This window comes from Artemia franciscana, chromosome 8 (assembly GCF_032884065.1).
Source record: "Artemia franciscana chromosome 8, ASM3288406v1, whole genome shotgun sequence".
In the NCBI taxonomy this organism is placed as follows: Eukaryota; Metazoa; Arthropoda; class Branchiopoda; order Anostraca; family Artemiidae; genus Artemia; species Artemia franciscana.
The window spans coordinates 23,214,587-23,238,038 of record NC_088870.1 but is presented as its reverse complement, the minus strand read 5'-3'; the positions used below and the strand labels follow the sequence as shown (position 1 = coordinate 23,238,038).

The 23,452-nt window shown below is 34.0% G+C and overlaps 1 protein-coding gene across 12 annotated transcripts in view; it reads right to left on the bottom strand.

Moving 5' to 3' along the window:
• Window positions 1–23,452, bottom strand: part of LOC136030154 (actin-binding LIM protein 2-like) — a 123,972-nt gene that overhangs the window by 28,452 nt on the left and 72,068 nt on the right. For 10 of the 12 annotated variants that reach the window (XR_010618199.1, XR_010618200.1, XR_010618201.1 and 7 more), the window contains exons 6-11: window positions 19,327–19,511; window positions 14,715–14,866; window positions 11,591–11,659; window positions 7,008–7,194; window positions 3,882–4,121; window positions 2,445–2,572 (exon numbers count right to left, since the gene is read on the bottom strand). Coding sequence is in view for 9 of the 12 variants with exons in the window: in XM_065708868.1 (XP_065564940.1) it covers window positions 2,445–2,572; window positions 3,882–4,121; window positions 7,008–7,194; window positions 11,591–11,659; window positions 14,715–14,866; window positions 19,327–19,511 (961 nt within the window). In the remaining 3 variants the exon portion in view is untranslated. The remainder of the gene's footprint in view (window positions 1–2,444; window positions 2,573–3,881; window positions 4,122–7,007; window positions 7,195–11,590; window positions 11,660–14,714; window positions 14,867–19,326; window positions 19,512–23,452) is intronic. The other 2 variants (XM_065708871.1, XM_065708864.1) reach the window with 1 other exon arrangement.

Below are 23,452 nucleotides of genomic sequence, written 5' to 3'. Positions count from 1 at the left end.
GTGTATGGATAAGCCCGTTTTAAAAAAGGTAATTTAGAATAAAATCATAGAAATTCTTACTGATATTGCTGATATTTTTATTTTCAGGGAACTATCAACGTAGGCCTAAACATACAAATTTTAGTCAATCAAGTGCTTTGACGCTGAAATATTCAAAATTGAAAAATGTAGTTATTTGAATTGGTTTTTGAACTACCCACATAGCATCTAGTAATCATAATTGTGAAAAACACAAGCTTCTTAATTTCACTAGGGAGCGAAAATAAAATTATCTAGCCTTTCGCGGAGAAAAAATCTTGTTCGAAGGTTTAAATGTTAAAACTTATAAAAGGTAAAGTTTCCATGATTTTTATACAATTGTAACACACAATTGCATTTAGCACTTCAAGTCTTTAACCCTGAGATTTTAAAGCACTTTTTGTGCAAATCTTGGCCGGTTTCCCAATCTTCCGTGAAGTAACACATTTTGCAAACGTGAATCATGAACAAAGATTCACAAGAGGGATTTTTCTCACTTTCTATTCCATTTTCCATCTCGTTAAGGAAACACTTTCTATCTAGTTAAGGAAACAACAATATTCAGCCTATCTTGAGAAATATCTTCATAAAACGATAAATAGCTAGATATGTTTCCTCTTTCGGTATGCAAACAAGACTGTACTGCCAGGCCTATGTGTGGGGTGAGGGAGGGGGGCATTTCGCCCCCGGTTCCCCAGGGTCACCACTTTTACGATTTCTGATACATTCTCACAGCAAAGGCTCAAGTTTGGAAGAATAGGAAATAAGTTTGCGAACCAAGACAAGAATATTGAAAGCTACAGTAATGACATTGGTCATAAGCATGGACGCTCCGAAAAACGGAGGAAGATTTGCTTGATGTTGTCCAGAGGAATTTTCTACGGATTGTTTTGGTTACCCGAGTGACTGACAGTATTTCAAACAGTAGGCTGAACCAAAAGTGTGGTTCAATCCCACCTTATAGAGCTATAATGAGAGAAAGGTCGAGTTGACTAGGGCACGTTCAGTGAATGAAGGATGACAGGTTATCCTTTTTGGCCAGTCGTCTAGGTCTGGATCTAAACGGAAAGCAGACCACCCTCGGTTGGGCTCGGAGGATATCGTAAGGAAAGATTTAAGGGAAAGTGTAACTTCACAGGAGGGTGCAAAGAGGAAGGCTTTGAATATATTCAAATGGAGAAGGAGCGTACGTATCTGTGTTTGCCTTAGGCGGCTTGAAGCTGCGGTGAGTAGCTAGCAGCAGTAAAAGTATATACTTCAGCATTTTTTTTTCACATTTCCCCCCCCCCCCTTCTCCTGAATTTAGGTTCTATCCAAGATTATACATCCAAAATATCGGTATTTGAGCATGAATTAGTGACAGGCATTAGCTAAATTTCAATTAAGTACATGAAAGGTGAACTCGACACCAGAGAAACTCCGTTTGGAAACTATAAATAATTTGAACGCAAGTGAACGAGATTACATTAGTACAAAGTATACTAAAACAAAATGAAAAGTACTACCGCACAATTTGAAGGAAAAGCAACAAACAATTTAAACTAACTTTCCATGAGAATTATCATTTCAAATTTATAAAACTAAAAACTAGTCAGTGAAATTTTTACGTTCTTGATAGTAACGGTTAGTTGAGACGCAAAGAAAGAAGAGGAAAAAAGCTTCCAATATGAAAAGAATCCTACATTGGATCCGAGAGGGTACAAAGAGATTCCTGGCTTGGATTCTTTAACTTTCTATGCAACAACGTTTTCGATTTCCTTTTTAATCCAAAGTGAGGAAAACGTCTTATTTAAAATGTACAACATCAATTTAGTTTTGCTAGTATTACTATGTGATGATAGAAGAACCTTTATTTTAATATTTGTATTTGTTGGTTTTTATACGCGATCTACTTCCTGTCTACACCAGAGACCAGTCGCAACAGATGCTTTATATAGTGATAATTAATGGTATAAAGAGTATCTCGAGTAAATAACTTGTATGGATTAAGACATACTTAAATTTCTATATGAGAGCTAAGGATAAGAAAAAAAAAGTTTCTGAAAACTGTAGATGCTGCACTTAGAAAATAAAAAATGAAAAAAAAAAACAAAAAAAAACGAGATATCCTACTAGGCTCTGCTCGCATATGGTAGTTGAAAATGCAGCTGGCAAAAAGACCACTACATGTTAAAATATGTCGGCAGTGGTAGCTTACAATCAATATTGTTACAACAGAATCAAGGAGTTAACGGAAAGAAAGTTAACAGAGAGCATAATATTTGAGAACATTTCCCTATTTTCTTCCTTTGCGCTCCCCTTCCCCAGGAGAAGAGAAAAGAAAACCACAGACTCTAAATATCAAATAAGTAACCCAAGTGCCAATCGACCGAAATGAATATAAATTCCTTTTCTGAATAAAGATGATCGAAAATCACTGATCTTACCTTAAGTTTAGGATCGTCTGTGTGACTAGAGAGTGTATCTGAATCAACTTCTTCTTCGTAATCATGCTCACCATCAGAACCAGCTACAGACATATTTTTTACACTGCCAGACCAACGTCGTCGCCGCTCTAAAATAGAATAAGAAAAAGTCAATAATATAAATATCTGGACAAAAATATTGATCTCGACAACTATTCATCAAACAATAAACGTATTTCCATTTGGTCAGAACAAAACGACATCTAAAAGAGCGTAGGAGCACAGTTCTCAATAAAATTGATAGAAAACTGGATTTCCCGCGGCTAGATGAATTGCGGGTTTACCCCAAAACACCAAATGAATCAGGACTTAAAAAGTAGCTTACATGAAATCAGTTTTGAAAAAAGATCCAGCTAGACAAAAATTTCTTATGCCTAGTTCTAAAAAATAAAATATGAGTTTGTAAAAAACATAAAGAAATAATACAGGAATAACTTGATTATCAAGTGCGAGAAAAGATTACAGGATATTCTGCTTGAAATAGCAGCAAACCCGTTTTCCATCCTCAATAGAGAACCTGTGTTTCGTTTAATATCTAAGAAATATTTGTACGTAACGTTTCGTATTCCCTAGAAAATTCATTGGGAGGGGAGCTAGAGACATGGCTGGTGACGCGTTATTTGGAATCAGTCTAATACCACAACTATAAAAACTAACTGCTTTAGACGCGACAAACTAAAACCAAAGATTATGGGGGCTAATTATACAATTTCTTTCAAGGGTAATATAGATTAAGAAAAGCAATAAAGTACTGGCTAAAAATGCTACAGGTTACACGTGGATACACTTTCAAAGGCAGATTATCCACAGCTTCAAGCGGGCAGAGGACAAGGCCATACTCGGTTACATCTTTCCTATATGGGATTGGTTTTTCGCACTGTTGGGGGGATGGAATAAAAAACAGAAAAAGTACTTTTTATTTTAAGTTTAGCAGCTAGCTTTGGGAGAAATCAGGGAAAAGTCAGTTACAAAAATTTGGAAATAAGAACTCTCCCAAGAGTCTGGCATTTTGAAAGTCGATTATTTAAAACTAGATACATTCCCAGAAAACCTGGAAGCTTTGTTTTGACTCAAAACTAATTATTTGAATTAATGTTTAGACAGATTACTTGATAGAAATCTGGATTTGGTAATGGAGATCCTTATACTTGGCCAACTTGATGTGTTAAAGAGGGTAGCATTTCAAACCTTGTAGTTGAATGCCAAGCACTATGCAATTTTGGACCCTTTTTAGTGGCTAATTAAAACAAGAGTGATTCCGGTATTTCTTTTAATAACTAAAAAACAATTCAGAGCATGTTTTATGGGATGACATGCATAGCAAAATTTAAATAGCAAAGTTTAGCATTATGAGATGAAGTTTGTTACGATATCACAAAAATCCAGAGGAATACCGACCTGGATCAGTGTAAGGATAAGGTGGGGCTGGAAAGTCATCTCGTTCGATTTTCGCTTTTTCGTCAGGCTTTGGTCGATGGCCGGCGGGAAAATGGGATAGTTCGATTGGTTCTTCGTTGTTCATATGTGGAGACTTTGGCCGAGGATGTTCCTTCTCCAAAGAATCAATAAGTACTTTCATGGCTGGCTTAGACGTTCGATAGCCAGGATATGAAGGACTTCTTGCTTTCGAACCAGCAGCTGTAAAAAAAAAAAATAAAAATAAAAAATAAATGGTTTAATATTAAACAATGGTTAAGGATAAACCCTGTTATAAATATTTGTGTAAAATTTTAGATTGTTCTTCTTTGTTTTGAAGAATTAAAGATGTATTCTTGCAATCTTATTTGATTTTAACATCTTCTTAATCTTTTTCTTTTTACGAATATATGAACGTCGAATAACAAAAAGTATGCTAGTCAGACATTGGATTATCAGAACTGGAAACCGTCCCGTTTAAGCTGCTTTCATAGTAAACCTGAGTCCACAACAGTTTAGCGTATTTTTGCAGCTTCCGGTTTCACACCAGACAAAATTTTCTTTTTCTAACATACTGTGAATTTTTCCTGGTATACGAACACCTGAGAAAATGTCAGACCTTGTGAAAGATTTTTCCTTCTTATATATTTTTGTCTTGCTGAGGACGGCCGTTAGACATAGGGCCGAAATATTAATTCTAATTTGTTTCCCACTGTCTTGCGAAAAGAATTCCCGATTCTTCTTATTGTTTTTTGGTGTTTGAAAAAAAAATATAGTATGGAACGCGTTAAAAGAAAAAAAAGTCACAAGGTGGAAAGACAGCTACACATTACTCAGTATAAGTAAAAGGCTGGCACAAATTATCGCTTAATTATAAACATATCTAAAATGAAAAAACAACAGTTTCTTGGATACCATCGTTCAATACAGTAGCAACAATAATGATATATGGTTCATCTAGCTCTAAACGTGAAGAATATACATATCTTTTCTGGTTTTTTATCTTTCTGGTTTTGCTTTCCTCCTTCGCAAGAAGGATACAAAGAAAATACGCTCAGGATATTTTAAGTATTGCAAGTATTTGCTGCGTCTGCCTCGGTGGTATCGGAATCATACAGTCGTCTCTAAATTTGACATCGTTGATGCGCCCTCCCGACTGAAACATTTATCTAAAGATATATGTCTTAAAACTCGGCAAATGATCGGTGTTTTAGACCCTCTTTGGCCATTTTTTGAATGGAGGTAATTTATTTATGTTGTATGTTGTTATGCTGCTATGTTATTTATGTTGTTATGTTTTTTGTCTTGTTTTTTCTTTTTTTGTGTGTTTACTCCACAGTTTAATGTACTTTGTGGGTTATAAATAAATTATTATTATTATTATGTTCTTTTGCAAAGAACAAAAGTTAGGTCACAGCTTAGAAGGTCACACATTCATTAAATCCGAATGCATAACGTCATCGTGAGAGATAATGCATCATATTCACTATATATGTCCTACACAAGGCCGTATCTAATGGAAGGGGGTGGGGGTCTCCCCCCCCCCCAAAAAAAAACAACTTCCGACTCGTCCAAACGTAAACAAATGCATATAAACAAATTGTTATGCGTGTTTTAGTTTTTTGCCCCCCCCCCCGCCCAATAAAAATCTTGGATACACAATTGGTCCTCTATATTATAAAATATATTAAAAAGCATTTTATACAATTTTTACTCTAGCTGATGTTGAAAATCTGGAGCAACATGATCGTCTGGCGGAAAAGTTTTCTTTCTGTATCTCCTGGCAAGAACGTGTGGACTGCTAATTAAGTATATTTTATTCACAGCTGCGAAGTATCCACCTGTTGATGTACTCCTAATCATCGATTGATCCTTTTCTTGAAATTCTTTCGTTTTAACATTTGTCTAATGTCTCAAAATAGTTTATCTTAAAACGGATTTAACGTAGACAGCTGCAATTTAAATTTTATATTCTATGCTTACATTAAAACTTCCTTGATTTTTTCAGGATGCACGGCTCAAATGGTACAGGCATGCAGATGCATTTAGTCTCACTATTTAAATACTATTCAATTTTTATAGAGGAGAGCTGAACCATAAATTAGTGTCTGTTAGAGCTAAAGCCATCTTCATCAACCGAAAAAATTAAATGTGCAATATTGCCTCTCGTCAATAGGGAAGCTGTTCACATATGTTACAAGTACATTCGGTCTTATTTGTTTCAGGGCATTTATCCTTATCCGACAGAGAAAAAAAACAGTAAACATTTTACAGGATAGACAATTCCAGCATCATTTTTAGAAAAGCTATGGACAACAACTGAGAGAAGTGTATTCAACATCCTATCGGGTTGTCAGGAAAGCTGTTGACAAAAACGCTAAAGGGAAAGAATAATTCAACTAAACCAAATATTGAAGGAAGCATTTAAAGAGGAGGAGAGGGCAAGATGGTCCTTATTTGTGCCTAATGTGTGGAAGTAGAGATGAGAGTGTGGGTTATGTGACGTATGAGTGTGTGGAACTGGATTAGTTGAGAGATGAAGTATATGGAAAGTGTGAGTTTGAGGAAAGATGGCAGGTGAATGCAATGAGGGATGAATGTTTTGCGAGTATTAAAATTTAAGACGATTTCTCAGGTTGGCAATGGAGCAGAGAAGTAGATTTTTGTCCTTAGTTTTTCTCTTTGTTTGTTTTATGTAATGAAAATTATTTAAATGTAAATTTTCTTTTTGTTTCGTATTTCCATGGCCCTAGGGCTTTTAGTACAATAAAACTTACTTATTTACTTAAAGTGAGACAAATTTGAGATTTAGACTTCTTTCCATGTTGTACAATTTACGTCACTTATGTCAGAGACAGGACCCAGGGGCTACTATGTGAACCTTGAGTACTTGGACATAGCTGGAGACCTAAATTAATATTACGACCATTTTGCGCAAAATATTCTAAAAGCTAATGAATTTATCCCAAATTGACATCCTTAAAAATTTATGAATATGGTCTGAATGTAATTTATTTTACATATTATTCTAAAAGTCTTTTCAGTATTCCTTTTTTATTACCGTGATTGAGTAGTCCTGTCAATTCAAAACTTTCAAAGGGTACCTACAAATTGGTCGATGAAAATGGGGTGACTTCGGCGGCTTATCATAAGGTTCAATTGGTCTCTTCATATATCCCTGAGTCGGCTCAGCGGTTAAATAGCTGTACGTGTAAATACGACTAATGTCATCTGGGTGCATTTTATTATAATCACGTAGCATCAAACCAGGACTATATGACCGATTTCCAGAGTACTGAAAAAGAAATTTTAGAAATAAACATAGTATTCAACAACAGTTTCAAAACTATAAGGGTAAAACTACGATTTTATTTCTCACTAAGAAAAAGGGTTGATGATATCCTTAGGCAAATTTAGTATAGATTCAAAGGCCATTAAGAGGGATGAAACAAACAGCCACGTGAAATTAATCTCTAAATTTTATCAAGATTGAAAACTTATCCACTGTAAGTAGATTGATATATACATTCAACACAATTATCAATTGCAAAAACAATTTTCTTATCCTTTTTCTCAATCTTTCCTTTCTTCTTTTTTGTCGCTTTTCTTCCTTTCACTTTCGTTAGCCAGTCTATAGCCACCAGAAACACCTTCCAAGAATGATATACTGGATAATGTTCATTTCATGAAGTAATGTTCAGTTCAAGGACGTATCCAAGATTTTTGTTCGGAGGGAGGGGAGGTCACAAAATTTTTTTAAAACGGATCAAACATTTGTTAATAATTTGTTACACTTTTACGGGTCAGACAATAATTTCAGGGGTTCAAACCATGATTCCCCTCACACACGACCTTGGTTTAGCTACAGCAATTCAGAAAAATTTTTAGCGGAATTTCTTTCTTTTTTTTCTCCCAACATACTTTTCAGCAAATTTTTTTGGCCTAAAGTCTTTCATTCCAAAACTACTGGCGTATTTTTCCACATTAATTACCAGTTTGGCAGTCCAAAGCCTTATCACATTATGTATACTTTTCAAGATTTTGAGTTAGATATAAAGTTGCCAGCACTGTGGACACTTATGCCCCCCCCCCCTATCTGTTACACCAGTAGGTAAAAGAGTCTAATACTCAGGAATGTAGCACGAAGCATCATGCTTCTATACATTTTAATACAATTTGTGAAGATATATATCCCGATCAGTGCAAGTGGCAAATCGTGAAACCTACATGTCCCTTCCTCCAACTTACAAAAAAAAAACTCAGTTTGGCAAGTTATGCCACTGGAATGAAGTATTTCGACGTACCTGTAATTTTGAATAAGCTAAAACAATAAGAATTGTTTTTTCTTTTCTACGGATAATATCGTTTAAAACGAAGATTGCTCGAAAGTATTAAGCTTAATGCTTCCTAATCAAGAAGCTTCTTACCGTGTATAAACGCTAGAAGCCACGAATACCAATTTTCACGATCAAACGCAAATTCAAATTAACCGTACAAAAATAATGAAGTGTTAAAAAACACATAAAGCCATAATCAAACATATAATTAAACATGTTGATTAAATACTGAATAAAGAAAACTTGGTGTTTTTTCTCATTAGATTAAACCATTTGCAATCATGAAAATATAATAAATGGACCATTATGCCTATCTGCAAATAATCTTAACTGAACTTAATATATTCCATCTTATATGCTGTCCTTTATTGGAAAACAGCAACAGTTCTTAGAAAAAAAATTATTTCCTTTCTTTTTCTGTAAATATAAGGTTCTATGATGTTGCTTAGTATCAAAAAAAAAAAAATCACGTTATTTTATTCTTAAAACAATTATCATGTCACCAAAACATGTAGAAAAAATGTAACAATCAAGAAAAACGTTACATGGCTTCTAAAAATTCTACAAAGATAAGCATAATTTCTAATTACATTAAAACTTCCTTTTAGCAAAGAAACATGAGACATCTCAGTCTAAAACTTGTTTAATTAAGCCAAGTAAATTAGCCGCCCAAAATTTATGCCAAAGTTTCATAAAAATAGAATGCGTGGTCATGAACATAATTTCAAGAACGAATATTTGGACACCTGACAAGTCTTCCAAAGTCAAGTTTCTGTTTCGTAAGAGAGAAATAAAATTTGGTCTTTTGTTATAAATTAATTTACAGTAATTTGAGAAGAAGTAAACAGATATTAAAATATAATTGTTCAATTTTCAGTTCCATTGAATATTATCATAATTATTTCAATAGTTTCTGTTCAATTACAGGAACATTAATATAAGGATAATTCAATTATAACGATACTAAGTTACTAGGGTAAACATTCCAATTTCAACAAGTTAAACTTTACATAGAATATTATCTAAAGCCAAAGGATTTATCCAAAAAGTCAAAAATGCATCGGCTATTCTACAGAGTTTACTCACGATTGTTACCAGGAAGCATACATTTTTTAGGCATCATTTAAAGTACCAGGGAAAACTGATTTTAGACTAGCCGCCATGATGCGTGAAGTGTATAAGAAAGTGAAATACTAACTGGATAATAATTTTATTAAATGTGGTTTCCAATGTAGGGCAATTCCTAGCCTTAAAGAGCGATAAATTGCAAGTGATTTCAATATATGTTAGCTGCATATGATTGTCGATATATAGCTTGATCCGAGGAGACACTTGCCACAGGTACCGAAATTTTAGGGACGAAAAATTTCAAACAAATAATCTAACATTTATAATCATTTGAAATTTTGGTCTTAATTCTAAATTCTTATTCACGATTGTTATGAAAAGTTTCATATCCTGGATCACCAGGGACACCGGAAAAGGGCTGAAATTCGAGACTGATGTCGCGGTGCTCAGTGCTCATTAAAAAACAATAAACAAGCAACATAGTTTGGTACGTCACGCTCAAGTGTACAGTGGAGGAAACGAAGTTCCGATACAACGTTTCTGAGAAATAGAAACTTTTAATTCGGTAAGTAATTTTTCCGCAACAATTCTGTTAATACTGAAAATCGATCTTCCTTAACAAAAACTGAAGTTTTCTCAGAATTTACAGCAAAAAAAAATCTATTCTGAAAATCTTGAAATCACTGAAAATGATAAAGAAATAGACGAACTAATCCAAAATATCCATAAGCAGCAGTAGTTTCACCTATTATCAAAAGACGGATTAAGGTAAACATTTCAATTCTGTCGACACGCTCCTCAATAACTTTAAATTGACCTCATCCTCCTACTCAAAGAGGTAACCAGTTAATTCAATTTTTAACTATCCGTATGTCATAATTTCTGACTCTTGGAATGTTAGAGAAATTTTATATGTCTACTGTCTAGTTCAAAAAGCCGAAATTGGCATTTATCCTAGAGATTTATGAGCTATGATACGTGACAGGGAAAAAAATTACATGCTGTTATTTCAGTAAAAACACTGTTGTTAAAGTTAATAGTCTCGATGATTCACATGTTATAATACAACCAAAAGAACATCTTGTTACAAAAACAGGACGTTGTAATGTTCTAGGTTTTATCATGCCTAGGAAAGGTAAATTTAAACAAACCACACAGAGTCAACCCAGCTCTAAATGGGTACCTGGAGAAATCCAAGTAAGGTACAGGAAGGGTGAGTAATAGGACAGGATGGCTGACCTTCAACCACCTTGCTGGAGGGTGAAGAAACAGTCATCAGCACCACCGGTAAGGACTGTATAGTTCAGTGCTGTATTTTTTACTTTTAATCTCTACAATTACCTGAGGAAATAGAACAACTTCGAAAATTTTCACATAAGCGGAATAAGGACATACAGGTTTAGACGTATATACACATAGACGATTTCCTTTTTGGGGTGCCGGTAGGTGTTAAATATCAGAAAGAACATTTTTAGGCCAAGCTTATGCGATTACCGTTTGAGATGGTAGCAGTTCCTACTGTATATATAAAAATTTAAAAACAGAAATTCAGACCTGACACTTTTCACATACTAAGAATTCAAATTCCAAAAATTTTAACATTGACAGTTGAATGTCCGAAATACCTTTATACCTTTTTTTTCTCCTTGGATTTAGTCAGCACTGCCAGTCAACTTTATCAATTTAATGCAAGGTTTGATGATGACAGATTACTTTAGAATATGTTTGGTTAGGTTAGCTAAAGTTTTCAACCCATTTCTCATGTCTATAACCAAATTTAACCTAGCCTAAACTAAGCACAATTTAACCTAACTTTAACTCTTACCATCATAGCTTGCATAAGACCGAAAAAGCTGACTCGCAAAGCTAATTGAATCCAAGCAGAAGAAAATGATTTTCGGACATTCATCAGTAAATCCCGACATTAACCAGATTTCAGACATTCACGGTACCATATAAATAAAAGGAGAACTATTCGGGGTTTATTTAAGAAATCTTAACCGGTACCCTGTAAGCAGCCCTACCTGAATTTTCCGTTTTTCAGTTCACTATGCCTAATTTTACAACAAGTTGTCAAGCGAGAAAAAGGCGCGGAAAGATTTTAAAGACTTGGGTTTTCTTCAATTTTCTCTAAAAGCTTACTTCCCGATCAAAGATACATAGGAGTCTTTCCCCCGATCATTATAATAGGAACTTTCCTATTATATTTTTCAGATAATGGTTTTACATGTGTTATATATCAAATTTTACACGATCAATCTCTATAAAGCAATCAATAATACAAACCTTTCTGGAATAGCTGCTATAAGGACTAAATGCGGATCCATTTATGCTGGGGGTACGCGAGCGAGAAAACTGAAAAGAAAAAGCCGATGCTCAAAATAAAACTAAATACAGCAAAATAAAGCAAAGCATACGGTCGAAATAAGACTAAAATTTACTACAGGGAAAAACCAGCCATACATAAATAACAAAGTACATTTATCAATAGATTTATATAGAATAAATTTAAAATCTGAAAATTTTTAAATACAAAAAGAATCCATATATATTCAAACATGTAGATGAATTTGAGCACAGTTACCCAATATGTAGGAAAAGCAGTCAATTACCTTTACTTTAAAAAATTTGCGAAACAAGTCAAATATTTAACCCCGTAGTAGCATACTGAGCAGTGGTACTATATGGGTGGTTATTTCAAATGTAGATGGGATAAAAGGAAGAAGAACAACTTTTACTTCTGGCTCATTTACACTTAAAACTGTAAAAAAAGCGTAAAAAGTGCTAATCCAAAACCAATTCAGTAGCACTGACCTCTTCGGAGGTTCGTTAACCAAACTGCAAAATATACAGGGATCGCCATGTATATTACAAATATCATTTTTGGACTTTCCATTGCAATTTTCCTATTCTATACTCAATTGAGATTTCATCTTCTGTCTTCCAAGTTTCAGGTATATTTTATCAAGCATCAAACATCAATCAAACAGATTCTAGGAAGAATACCACAATAAGGTATGGGCTTTCTGAATACAACACGAAAAAACTTTTCTTTCTTGATTTTTTTTCTCGTTTTTTTTTCATTTTTTTACCGAGGAGGAACTTTATGGATCAAAAAATAGATGTGGCATCAACAAAACAAATAAAGCCTTTATAAGAAAAATAAAAGCAAAATCGAGGAAAGCTACGCTATGTCATACACAGTGCCATTCTGAAAATAAGAAGCAAAATAAATAGAGACACAGCTTAGAGAAGGGAAACCCTGGCTCTGTCCTAATACTAGGACTGAGCCAGGTACTGCTGTTCCAAGTTGGGTATAACAAAACACAATATATAGTCATAGAAATAACACCCGAGTATGCCAATCTTTTAAATATTCATCTGCTATATTGCTCTGCGCAAGCCATTTGCCGGTTGCATTGGAATGTTTCAGCGTGTGCTACAATACCTCATGATGCCTGCTGGAAAAAAGGTGCTAAACTTACCTTTCTGTGTGAAATCACAGTGATGTGAGGTTCCGACTTATTTTTTCTTTTATTATAATACTAGACGGTTTGTCATTCCTTAGAAATCAGCCTTGGGAGAATTAATAAAAACCAATGCTTTTTTCTGAATTTTTATTTCCTAGTTTCTTTATTTCCACAAGAATCTCTGCAATTATTTAACATTATTAGATAATTATAAACTATCTAAAATTATTATTACAGTCTTTAGATCGCATATCTTTGCTACTCTCCCCCTAATCTGCTCTAATCGGATGCGAGGACTCTTTTTTAATAAGCCTAGACATTTCACAACAAGGAAAGAAAACGGCATTCAACAAAATGCATCTTTTAGAAAAGGATGGCCTAAAAATAGTAGAAAAATCAACTAAGAACATGACTGCCAGAAATAACTTATTATACATTTAAGTCATTAAGATGTGTGCAAGGCTGTATCCAGGGTGGAGGGTAGGGTTAGGGGGTTTAAGCCTCACCCCCGAAATCTTTGTCCGACTCGTAAAAACGTGACAAAATGAATATAAACAAATTTTGATATTTTTTTTAATTTATTGTTTTTTAATCCCCCTCTGAAAAAAAAAAATTTCGGATACGACTCTGGGTGCGTGGGTTCAGAAAACTAATACTGGCTCGATAAACTGTCATTAGTTTCTTAGGGTGCAGCTTATGAAAAAATAAAGACATTTCTATGATGATCCATCCTACATCCCAACTGAAATAAACTAAATGAACAGTAAGACTTCTTATCCAAATTGATATGTACACGGGGCCTTCTTTTTCAATTAGGTTTCACGGACGAGAAGAAATGCGGCTAGTCCTAGCAAACTTATTCTTATTTTGAATATGTATAACATCTTCTCTTAGAACAATTAAGAGAACAGATCTTTGGGATAACCGCTGCTGGGAGGTGACAATACATAAATCGAAGTCCTCTTTTTGATCTTCTTGGCGGGGGAATTCCCTACTTTAGATAGTCCTAACGAGCACTATGATGAATAGCTATCATTGGCTTAATTCTCCCAGATATTGGCCTAAACAAGCCCTCCAATGGAAGTACTATAAATATATATAAAGCATTGTAAAGGCACTCCTATCAAAGTCGAAGCGGATTTGTAAGATATTTAGCATACGTTATCAGTCTGATTACTCTACCGTGGATTCGCTTGGAGAGGAATAATTAAGAGTTTCTGGGGCAATGACAAAAAGAAGACAAGCATATACGTTCAATATTGAGCCTAATGTAAGACGCGAATGGAGAAGAATGGATTGATCGGGGAGAAATCTAGTGGATCACAGGATAATTCCTAGCTTCCAAAGCCAGGATCATCTTGCAAGGTGTTCAGCCCTTACGAGAAACGGGGGATTCAATCCTAGAAAACAAAAAGGATCGGCTCTTATTATTGACTTCCCATTCGAAATGAAGTCGGGATATATATATATATATATATATATATATATATATATATATATATATATATATATATATATTTAATTTATGCTGTAATTGCTTACCCAGCTCTCAATCGTCACCAATTCAGCTTGAAACTTTGAACAACATCAATTTAGATGATCATACTCAGAGATGAGATAGGTATTTTCTAATGGTTGAAGTATCGTACTAAATCGAATATGATATGTTTTTGAGATATAAAGCAAACTGAATGATGAAATTCTTTTTATGTAGTATTCCTTTCACTAAGAGATTCCAATCGCTGTAGCGTCAATTAGAGGAGAGGGGATTTTGTGCACACATCCCTCTAGATTTTAAAAAATCTCTTATTGGGTAATTTTGCTCAACAATTGCTTTTTTAGGACTGTTATTGGAAAAAAAGTTTTCCTACCTCTCTAGACATTTAACAATGTGCTTTGCCACCCCCCCCCCTTCTCTTTCGTCTTTCAAAAGGGATTACCTGAATTTCACTCGCAGCAGAAGAACTAATTCTTGACTCTCTGCCCTCTGACGTAACCTCAGAAATTTGGGAAACATTCGCTATTCCACCATTAAGGACCGTTCCACCTTCAGCCGGACCTGGTCCACATCGAGGATGCCAAATAGCCGCACCTACGAGGAAAGACATTCGTAATATTATGCAAAAACATAGTTGCCATATTGCCAAAAAGTTTCGGTGACTAAACTGTTTTAATTTGGGATTAAGCCAGCTTAGTGATTCCTTGTCTGATAAGAAAATGTAATACTTTATTCAAGCAACAATTTCAAAATTTTATATTTCAAAGACTTTCCTACCTCTAATAGAATTTTATATTTAGAGAGATTAATAAGATATGAATGTCTATATACTCCAAATGAGTTACACGTAATACAAGCTGGTAGAAATCGCCGTTAGAAATCGGACTTGCAGTAACAGTCAAATATCTTTGAATAGACACCATATGTAAAGACATTAATATGCGTAAAGAGCAGAAAACTGGTAATTGCAAAAATATCTGTATATATATTAACAATGGATTACAACAATTCAAAAACCTCAAAAAAGAAAACCAGAAGTTTGAAGCTTAGCTGAAATCGTTGTTATAAAAACATCATTACCGCATTTCTTTTCTTATAAGTATACGTAGTCTTTTTATTCAAACCAAGAAAAAAATTTCAAGTTTAGTTCAGAATCGCTAAAGTTATTATGTACACTGAAAAAATATTTACGGTGCCCGGGGAACAATTTTAATGTTCTAATTCAAACTAGAAAAATACCTGAAAATTTTAAAATTAGTTTATTTTTTTGTTAGATAAACTCCACTAGTTACGTAATTAAGCGTACAGGTTTGAATGCAACCAGTTATATAATGTCAGTAGGAAGGCCCAAAAAACGGAAATTTGCAATGATGGTTCGATATTTTGACAAGGGATTAAAATAATTCGAAAACCTTCGGAAACCAATTTGGAAACCAAAAGTTTCAAGCTTAGTACATATAAAAATCAAGCTTCAAAATAAAATACTTTGAAAAAACTGCAGTATGAAGATATTAAATTGCATAAAGAGCAAAAAACCGGTAACTGCAAACATATTTGTGTATATTTTAAAAAGGAATTACAACAGTCCAAAATACTTGAAAAGAAAACGTTCTCGAACGCAACCAGTTATATAATGTCAGAGGAAAGGCCATAAAAACGAAAATTTGCAATTATTACAAATGATGAATATCTATTTTGACAAGGGACTAGAAGAATTCAAAAAGCTTAAAGAAAAAACTTTAAAAAAGAAAACCAAAAGTTTCAAGTTTAGCAGACATCGTTGTTAGAAATTGGACTTACTTTAATAACCAAACATCTTTGAAAAGATACAGCATGAAAAGACATTAAATTGCAAAATCAAATATCTTTGAACAGACCTCAGTATGAAAAGGCATTAAATTGCGTAATGAGCAAAAAACTGGTAATTGGAAAAATATTTGTATATATTTTAACAAGGGATTATAACAGTTCAAAAACTTTAAAAAGAAAACCAGAAGCTTGAAGCTTAGTAGAAATCGTTGTTATATAAACATCATTACCCAATTTCTTTTCTTATTAGTATAAGCTATGACTTTTTATTCAAGCCAAGAAAAAAAATTTCCAGTTCAGTTCAAAATCGCTAAAGTTATTATGTACACTGCAAAAATATTTAATGTGTCTGGGGAATAGTTTTAATGTTCTAATTCAAACTAGAAAAATACCTGAAAATTTTAAAATAGTTTATTTTTTTAAATAGATAAAATCCATTAGCTACGTGATTAAGCGTAGCCTACAGGTTTGAATGCAAACAGTTATATAATGTCAGTAGGAAGGCCCGAAAAACGAAAATTTGCAATGATGGTTTGATATTTTGACAAGGGATTAAAACAATTCGAAAACCTTAAAAAAAGAAAACCAAAAGTTTCAAGCTTAGTACATATAGAAATCGGACAAGCTTCAAATAAAATTTTAAACAAATACAAACAAATTTAAACAAACAAATAATACATTAAATAAAAAAAAGTTTTTTTTAAATGAAAGTAAGGAGCAACATTAAAACTTAAAACGAGCAGAAATTACTTCGTATATGAAAGGGGCTGCTTCCTTATCAACGCCCCGCTCTTTACGCTAAAGTTTCACTCTTTCTCTTAACTCTATTTTTAAAACAGCAAAATACTTTAGCGTAAAGAGCGGGGCGTTGAGGAAGAAAAGCCCCTTTCATATACGGAGTAAGTTTGCTACTAAAAAAATATGCAAATTTCGAAGTAGGCTAAGTTTGACTCTTTCTCTTAACTATACTTCTTATTAATGTATTAATGTTTAGTTTAGTTTAATATTAATGTTTATTTTTTTATTAATGTATTAATTCAAAAACGTTCAGGAATTAAATAAAAAAAAAACAAGAATTTTTAAATGAAAGTAAGGAGCAACATTAAAACTTAAAACGAACAGAAATTACTCCGTATATAAAAGGGGCTTTTCCTCCTCAACGCCTCGCTCTTTACGCTAAAGTTTGACTCTTTCTCTTAACTCTATTTTTAAAAAAGTAAGAAACTTTAGCGTAAAGAGCGGGGCGTTGAGGAGGAAAAGCCCCATTCATATACGGAGTAATTTCTGCTCGTTTTAAGTTTTAATGTTTTTCCTTACTTTCATTTTAAAAAAACTTGTTTTTTTTATTTAATATACCTTAACAATGGAACTATCAACCTCTCAAAATTTTCAAAGTTTGACTTTTTCCCCAAATTGATTAAGGAGACTGTTGAAACACAAGCACCGTGGAATTAGAATAAGAAGCTTTTTTAAAGCACCGTAATTTCTTAGCGTAGCCAGTGAGGGATAGAGGAGGGGACAATTCCCCTTAGATATGGAATAATTCCCGTTCGTTATAAGTTTTAATATTGTTCCTTACTTTCAGTCGAAAAAAACTTGTCTCTTTTTTATTTAGTCTTTAAATTTTAGGATGGGCATATGACACCTTTTATCTGGCTCAATCCCCGACGCAGATAATCAAATGACTAAATTCAACCGAAATCACAATCAGAAACGGCTAGTAAAAAAGAAGGCAGTATTTTCCAACCCGTGATAAAATGGTTCTATTTTAGTATTTCTAGGTTCTTCTATCTACTATTCTAAGAAAACATTGCGTAATGGAACCAAAGAGTCAGCTTAAAGTGAGACAGCTTTAAAAAAGGAGAATGAGTGGATACGCCTGCCTTATCTTTTTATTTTATATTTAAAGATTTTTTTCCAACTATACTATTTTATCCATTAATAAAAACTTGGTGGGTCCAATATCAAAAAGATTTTGGGAAATGGACGTATTTTCCGGATACCGTTAACTCTGACCGTTCAGTCGGACTTCAGCTTACTCCCATAGTAGAGCTTTTTGACATTCGAGATCATGAAAATCATACTTTTAATACCTTGAAAGAACAAAGTAGAAAGTAAGTTCTTAGTAAACTTGAAAAATATATCCTATTGTTCATCTTGCCTTTGGAGCTATTATTATGCGTTATCACTTCGATCTGGTGCTAGTCCTTGAACATGCTTCTATGTATATCTTTCTTTCTTCTTTCCCTTTCTCCGATGTATTATCAGTTACCAGAGTGGACAATGTCGCCTAGATTTTCTTGGACTAACAATCTAAAACAGCAATCAAAGAAGAGATACCGAAAAGAAGTTTCACTCAAAGGTCATTGTCCAGAGAATAAAATATACTTCCCATATAGAATTTTCTTACTTTATTTTAAGTTTAAATGTAGTTATTCTTAAAACCATTTATATGGAGATTTTTTTTTCTTTAAAATTTCGTAAATTACAGAATTTAATATGATTCGGTTGGGGCAGTTTTTGTACATTAGTTGACTTAAAAGACAGTAAACCTTAGGTTTCAAGAATTTGAATTAAAAAAAAAAAGATAAAGTATTATCATAGACAACGTAAAAATAGCAAAATTCTGCACATATTCACCTGGTAAATTATTCCTTTGTAAAGGGAAAAGGCATTCAAGACTAGGATGCAAACTTAAGCTACATACTAAAATTTCAAATACATTATAAATAGCAGCTCTAACAATTACTTGAATGAAACATATAAACTAGTACACATTTTCTAGATTATCCATATTTTAATGAAAGAAAACACAGTCTGTAGGATATCTAGCTGAAGGATGCGGGGTTTGATATGGCGACTATCTTGTGTGTCTTCGAACCACAAAATAGAGCGACAATCTTCCAACTTTTCGAGACACGGTAGACTAACGCAGCCAATCGTTAAATGGCAGATTTTATATTAGAAGACTTAATGACTGCCATTTCTGTCTTAGCTGGTTAACATTTGAATCATGAAAGGAAAACAACCTATATTAAAATAGTACCTATTTTTCTAGATCCACAACTAGGAATTTGGTTTTCATAAACACGAGGGTTATAACTATGTAAAATGTGTTTTTAGCCATAATGTACACAAAACCTGCAGATTTTAAATAGATTTACACAATTAGGCAAAAAAGAGGGATTAAAAACCAGCAACCGTGAAGTAGACCCTGATTTTTTGATCTCTCTACTTCAACTAACCTTGCAAATACATCTCTTCTCCATCACCAAAAGGATCTCCACATTTGGAGCAACGAGCACAGGTAGGGTGGAAATGGTGATTATCTCCAGCCTGAAGAACTTTACCAGAAATGAAACGGTCACAGTATGCACATTTGACTCCAAAACGAAGTTGATAGTCTTTCTCACAATACGGTTGTCCATCTCTGTAATAATTTTGTCAAATTATTTATAGAAATTACAACCAAAAGACTGCGCAATAGACTCGCTTGATATCGAGACATTTACTTACTTGACACAAGTCAAGACGTGGATCCCCACAAAGCAGTAATTTTGAACACAAGAAAAAAAAATATTTGTATGATCTTAATCGTTTGATTTTATTTATCTTGTTTTTTGAAAGACCTTTTCTTAAATAACAAGTTTAAAACTTGCGGCTCCGAATGACAAAGAGGCCCTAAATGACAATTAATTAATTCATATATTCTCAAACACTAATTCGACTTAATTCGCATCAAAAGTCACATCACTATACCCAAAAAAAAACCTTGGAATATTGTTTTGCCGCAAAATGCACCTATGCAGACGGTCTGCTTGCCAGGTGTGCTAATAACTCTCTATAAAACTTGCTTAACTGAGCTAAATCAAAAGGCAGGCAAATTCACGACAGTTTTGGATACACTTCAACTTCCAAAAACTCCTAAGACATTTATCATCACAAATAATTCATTTTTAAATCGCCTATAGATCTCTTTATGGACAAAGAATCCTTGGAAATATAGTATAACAATTAAAATAGGATAATTGAGCTAGTTAAACAAAGCAAAGAATAGTAAAAGTACTCTTCAACTTTATAAAACTCCAAAGACATTTATCATCACAAATAATTCATTTTTAAATCGCCTATAGATCTCTTTATGGACAAAGAATCCTTGGAAATATAATATAACAATTAAAATAGGATAATTGAGCCAGTTAAACAAAGCAAAGAATAGTAAAACCCCTATTAACTTTATTGTCAGAGGTCAAATATCTTTACATTGATATTAAGACAACCCTTTGAATCCAAAAAAGCTCGACTATCAGGCCAAAGGTTTGATGTTCTTCAATATGTCCCTTTTAGAAAAAAACAAACGCACACAAAAGTATAAGCGTAAATACCTATAAAAGTGATCAATAACATATGCTTTTCAAGAACGGTTATTAAATAATAATCTTAGAGAGCCAGCTTTTTTGTGGCCAGGGCGATAGTATTTCCTGTATATTCTAGAATGATCGAATATATCCTGGATTTTGAGAAACTTAGCCGATTGCAGTCCATCAGGTAAGGTGAAATAGTAACCGAACTAACATTTCAACTGGAGAATATTCGTTTTTTCTGCTTACCAACTTGCCCGTGGCGTGTTGCAAAACAACAAGAAAAAAAATAATCCTGTGTTGAATAAAATAAACACAAGAATAAACAAGAAACCTAAACGAGGGGGATGTCCAGCCAGTGGAAAAGAAGCAACAAAAAGACTAAGCGGATATTTTGGCAAGGATCTTTCGCCAAGTAGTTCTCCTCACTCAAAAAAAGAGGGAAGGAAAAAAGTTGAATATAAAACAAAATCCAGCCTACCGAAGTAATCTGTATCGAGATAGAAATGACTGGAACAGAGGTCAAGCCGAAAGAAATGACAGAACATTCAGAAATTACATTGCACCAGAATTCTTTCCCTAGCTTTTATAATTCTGCCTGACAAAAGACCTGATATGGGTTAATACGGCCAACCAATCTTTGTTTATAGTGAGAAGAAATGTTAGTTGGCTCTCTTTGTATTAAATTATTATAAATTGGGTTTACAAAACTACCCTCAACATCTCTGTTTTTCCTTGCACTTAGGTTTAGGGACAAATTTTTTTCATCAAATTATGCGTTTATCGATGGGAGCCGTTTTATCTTCTTAGTTTCTATATAAATTTCATCGAAAATTCCACTTTGAATAGCTTTCCCTTGAAAAAACTCTTTCTGTTCTCGCTTTGTTCATAACATTCTGTCCATTTGGAATCATGTGTATGATGCCCAGAACGGTATATGTTGTTATTTTCATTGGATCGCTTGACCTTTTGGGGGTGTTTTCCCCTTTTTTCGAAAATCAGGCAAATTTTCTCAGGCTCGTAGCTTTTCATGGGTAACATCAAACTTATTAGATTTTATATATTTGGAGTCGGCATGAAAAGCCCATTGTTTTTTATTTATCAATTGTTATCAAAATGTCGTTTTTCAGAACCATACTGAAGAGGTTTAGAGCTCATATCTACAAAAATGTGGAATTTTATATTTTTTTGCCAGAAGGAAGATCACGGATACGAGTTGTTCTTTTTTTACCAGAGGTGATCGTATCAAACCAATGGTCCTAGAAGATCAAGTGAAGCTCATTCGTACGGAAATTAAAATTTCTAGTGCCCTTTTTAAGCAGCCAAAAAGATTGGCGGCAGCTTCCCCCTTCTCCCAAATCCGCTTTTCCCCAGAAATATTTGATTGAAATTTTGAGATAACCATTTGATTCAGCTTAGTTGAAAGGTCCAATAACTATCCGTCTGGGGATAGACCTCCAAAGCCGCTGGGGAAAGAACCTGTAAATTATGCAATTTGCCTGTCGTTTACATTATTTTTTCTTGGGAACATCTGGCACCTTTGGCAAGGATTTTCGGGTGCGGTTGAGGATTAACCACGAGGGTAATTTTACATGAGGAGGATACTTTCTGGGAATATTACAGAGGATAATTTCCCGAAATTCATAGACAAAATCTTTTTATTTGTCGTACTTTCTCTTTGAATGCACAATTTTACATGTGAAGAGAATGTTCCGAGAGAATTTTAAGTAGGGAGAGAATTCTCTGGGGGATTTTCAGTGGCAAAATGTGCACAATGTCCACAAGCCGTGCTGCAGGGTGGTATCTACCTTCTGGTTACAGAAAAACGTTTCTAACATTTATTTTAATGCTTCATTTAACAAAACTGATTCGCTTCATAACACAGTGATGTATAAGTGCACGATAGCTTTTATGAATGAGGGACAGTGGGTTCATCGAATTGAGGAGGAGGGGTATGTCTCGAATGATAGATTTTAATGACCAAATTTTCTAAACCTCATTGAGTCTTGAGCTAAATATGGAACGAATCGTGGGGAGTTGTTGTCTAATCCCTCTTGAGTACTGCAGTCTAGTTCTTTACTACTATACTTTACTATTATATATAGGTCTACTCCTTTACTATTGCATTGGTGCTTGAAATTTTCAGCGGGGAGAAAATTGTCTCAGGGTATTTATTTTCTTGGGGGAAGGGTAGGAGAATTTCCGTGGGGGTGTTTTCCGCGAGGAAAACTTCCGATTGAAAAACGATCAGAAATATAAAAAAAAGTCTTTTCTTAAACGAAAATAAGATTTTCCCAGGGAAAATTGTCCGGAGAAAATTTTCAGCGAGGAGAGACTTGTCCGGGGGATTTTACGAGACAGGATCTTTCCTATGGCGGGGGGATTTTACGCGACAAGAATTTTCCGAGGGCGAATTTGCGCGGCAAAAACTTTCCATAGGTGGAACCTTTTGTGGGGGGATTTTCCGTAGAAAACATTCCACGGAGGGGGAGGGATATTTATCGGTATCATTTGAAAAACTATTAGAAATTAGATAATAAAAAAAAGTTTTTTTTTCGACTGAAAGAAGGCTACGGAGCAAAATTAAAGCTTAAAACAAACAGAAATTAATGAGGGGGCTATCACCCCATCCACCCTCACTGGTTGCAGTTAAGTTTTTTAGTGCTTTAAAAAGGTTTCTTATTCCAATTCAAAGGCACTTGTGCTTCAGCAGTCGTGCTTAAAGAATTGGAGAAAAATCAAGCTTTGGCGTTACGAACAAGGATAGAAGAGGGGGCAATCCTCCTTATATACGGAATAAATTTTTTTGTGTTAGGTTTTGATGTTGCTCTTCGCTTTCAGCTAAAAAAAAAATATTTTTTTTAATTAACGCAAATCAGGTTGATTAAATTTCTTAAACTCTTTCCCTCGTAATCTTCTTTTTGACCATAAAACATTTATGCTTAGTATACTCAAACATTCATTCTAATAACCATGAGAAAAGATGTAACAACACGAGTTTTTAGCATTC